The 3495-nt window shown below is 39.4% G+C and overlaps 1 protein-coding gene across 1 annotated transcript; it reads right to left on the reverse strand.

Moving 5' to 3' along the window:
• Window positions 1–823: 823 nt before the first annotated feature.
• Window positions 824–2944, reverse strand: nupr1b (nuclear protein 1b). Its single transcript, XM_049561618.1, has 3 exons — window positions 2702–2944; window positions 2440–2575; window positions 824–1186 (listed from the first exon to the last, which is right to left on the reverse strand). Exons 1-2 carry the CDS (start codon window positions 2796–2798, stop codon window positions 2448–2450), a joined length of 225 nt encoding a protein of 74 aa, XP_049417575.1. The 5' UTR covers window positions 2799–2944; the 3' UTR covers window positions 824–1186; window positions 2440–2447.
• Window positions 2945–3495: the final 551 nt, after the last annotated feature.

Genomic DNA, 3495 nt, shown 5'->3' on the forward strand with positions numbered 1-3495 from the left:
ACCAACATCAATATGATAAATGTTACACCTGCTAAACATCAGCATGGTAGCACGTGAGCATGCTGACGTTAGCTGCTAGCACGGCTGTAGACTGTTTTCTGACTTTTTTGTAATCTTTAGCTTTTTCCTTGTGAATTACTGAATTATTTAACATCTTCAGAACCCTATTAAGTATTCAGATAAAACATTTTCAATTTCTGATTAATGTGGCTACCACTCAGACATATTCAACCTGTAATGAGGGTATGCAATTAGACATCTCATTTTCAAAAATGTTGGGATCCACAGTTCTACAGTCCTATCTTTAGAAATATGATTCTATTCTTTATACCAGATAGATGTCAGAAGTCGTCTTGACTGAGAAATATGTCAGCTTAACACAAGTGGTCACTATGGAGCTTTGCCTAAACTTGACAAAGTTTTCATTTAAATTAGGAATTAAATGATCAGGGAATAAGAAACTAAGTCTATGAATCTGAGTTTTCAGTAAGTGCCAGTCTGATTTTATGTCATGGTCATATTTTATTTTTATTTTTGATGATACTCATGATACATGCACCTCACTGTTAACTAGTCATGGCACTTAACCATTCGCCTTTTTACACTTCTGATGTTGCGTACATTTGGTTTTAAATCTGAATTATTATTTTCACTGTTTATATTTTGTTGTATCTGCAGTCTTTCCTACTTTGCACTGCAATGATTCTGCACAACAATGTCCCTCCAGATAAATGAAGTTTCACCTTATTTTCATTTGAACTAAAAAGTGTTTTTTCCATCACAGTACTGAACTTCTTGAGAAGAAAAATACAACAAGGTCAAGTCATTTTAGAAAAGTTTTAATAGTTAAAATTCTTTTTTAAAAAATCCATTGAAAACTTGTCAACATACAGAAATCACCCAACTGTCCCCACCACCACAATCACATGTGCACCATCAGGGTCCTGGGACCCCGGCTACACCCCGCCACTGGTGAGTGCTTTGCAACAACCAACGGGCCGAGGAGCCGCAGTCTGCTGCCGTGATGAAGATCTCCTCACTGGAACATCTGGATCTGCAGGCTCCTATTCACGCCCAGGTTAAATCCTCGCCCACTGGAGCTTCAGGACGCCCCTGCTGTCTGTACATCTCGTTCTGTCGCCATGGAGGCCGTGGTCGGTGTCCGGGATGAGCCGTCCGAGTCGCCCTGGATTGAAAAAATAAGATTAGAGTCTGGTTGTGGTTTTGTTAGAAACACTCGACTGTACTTTGTCAGTGCTGCTGACAAACTGCAGTTATGTTCTTGGTGTGTTTTTTCTAGCACTTTTTTTCTAGTCACTCTTAAATTCAGCACATGGTGAAAAAGAGTTAAGACTTCTTTGAGAGCAAATCTCAGCTCTTGAGTCAACAGCACTGAGCCCGCAAAGGGCAAGGTTTTTTGTGTGTGTGTTTGTTCTGATTTTTTTATATTTTAAAAAGGTTTATATCAATTATAAAAAATATTCAAACCCTTACAGGGGTGTGTGTGTGTGTGTGTGTGTGTGTGTGTGTACATGTGAGAATGCACGTGCAGTGCATAAGGCGCGGAAGGAAGAAATACAGGGAGAAAACACAGCTCAGTTCGAGAGCCCAGTTCAAGGAAAATGTTTGTCATATCCAAGAATGGATCCTCAACAAAGTCTGTCTGGCAGACTACAAATTGGAACAATGAAAAGTTCATAATGCCAAATGTCATTTACAAAATTGTCAATTTAAGATATCTACTACTTGGTGAAATCAAATAGAAGATAAAAATATTTCAGCAACATGTACAAAACCACCCCCTCTCAAATTCAGCATAGGGTCACAGAGCTGAACAAAGAGTTAACATTTTTTATAAGTGCAGGTTGGCAGCAGCCCACTTGTGACAGCTTGTGAACAGTGGAGGATGGGCAGTGCAAGGAGGAGATTCTTAAAAGGGAAAGTTCAACTTGGTGAGCTTGTTTGTCATAATAAAGAATCACTCATTTAAAATGTTTCCTTCTTACACGTCCTACCTACTTTCTCAAGTTTAGCGTGCCAAACGTCATTTAAAAATCTGCCAATTTTAAGTGTCTGCTAAGTTGTGAAAGTACGACGCACTTAAAATGACTCATCGACTTAACTAGTCACAAATAAAACAAACACTCTCTAATTCGGCGTAGAACAATAAAGACATAAACAAAAAACAACCGCCCACTTCAGTACTGTGGAGAAAGACAGGGCGACCTTGGTTGAACTTTTTTCAGTCAACAATGCCAGGGGTCATTCAGAAATTTCCCAATTTAAAGGATTAACCAATTGTATTTAAATAAAGAGCACAGTAAATGACTCAGCGACGTTACCAACCACAAATATAATAGTCACTCTTAAATTCGGCATATATTCAAACAGATGTAAACCAAAAGATAACACTGATTTCAGTACAAACATCACTCTCACCTCAGTATTCACGCCTTGGCTTTCTTCTCACTGTTCTGGAGTTTCTCAACTATTTTGCGTTCATGTCCAGCAGGGTTGTGTCTGTTGGTGTTGTCACTGGCCTCCTTCTTTGTCCTGCCTTTACGGGCTGAGCCTTCTGTTGAGGGGAAAAACATTTTTACACTTTTAACAAACAAACAAAGACCAAAACTACTTGCGAACTAGTCAGTCGAGGTTCACCTTAAAGTAGCTGGAAAGCGAGCAAAGAAAAACTGTAACTCACCTGTGTATTTGTCTGTTAAGTTATAAAATTCATATTGGTCGTAGTACTCGTCCTCAAAGCTGGTGGGCTTCAGGTTTTTCACGTCGACGTGACTCATTGTTTCTCTGAGATTTTGCTCCAAAGAAAGTTTGTCAAACTTCAGAAACAACAACAACAACAAGTCAAAAACTCTCCAAACTGGCCTCAAGTTCAGTCGTTCGTTCTGAGCACAAAAACAAGATGTTTTTCCAGCGGTCTCGGTGTGGTTTTATAACGGAGACATTCAGCTCCTCCTCCACACGGACACACAGACACTCCCCCGGCAGGTTTCCTCTTACTGATGGGGAAATGTTGCATCATTTCACCAGCTAGAGGTGTCATTAAAGCTGCAGGTCAGCATGGAGCTACGTCTTTCATTTCCCACAAGCACACTTTATAAGGTCCAATAATGTAGACTAATTAAACTAGTACTGGTAACTACATTTAGTGGCTTGAATCACTTTATTCCATTTTTTTTAGCTATTTAACTAGAATCAGTCCAACTACAATCAATTTTGAGCCAAAAAGGAAAGGATTTTTAAACTATTGCCTCTCTACTGTTGAACTCTCTACTTTGACCAGCCCCACCTGCTGTGAGGACATGCCCAGGCAATATATTCATCTGGCAGAATTTGATTTGTAGGCTAAAACTAAATGACCAGTAGGAAGTATTGATTATTGCCATCCATAAACAAATGTTCAGAGAGAAGTTGTTCAGTGCTGTTTTAGTTACCTGAATAACAGAGTAATCCTGCTCAGTGCAATCCCCCCACCTG

Source organism: Epinephelus fuscoguttatus, linkage group LG19 (assembly GCF_011397635.1).
Source record: "Epinephelus fuscoguttatus linkage group LG19, E.fuscoguttatus.final_Chr_v1".
Lineage (NCBI taxonomy): Eukaryota > Metazoa > Chordata > Actinopteri > Perciformes > Serranidae > Epinephelus > Epinephelus fuscoguttatus.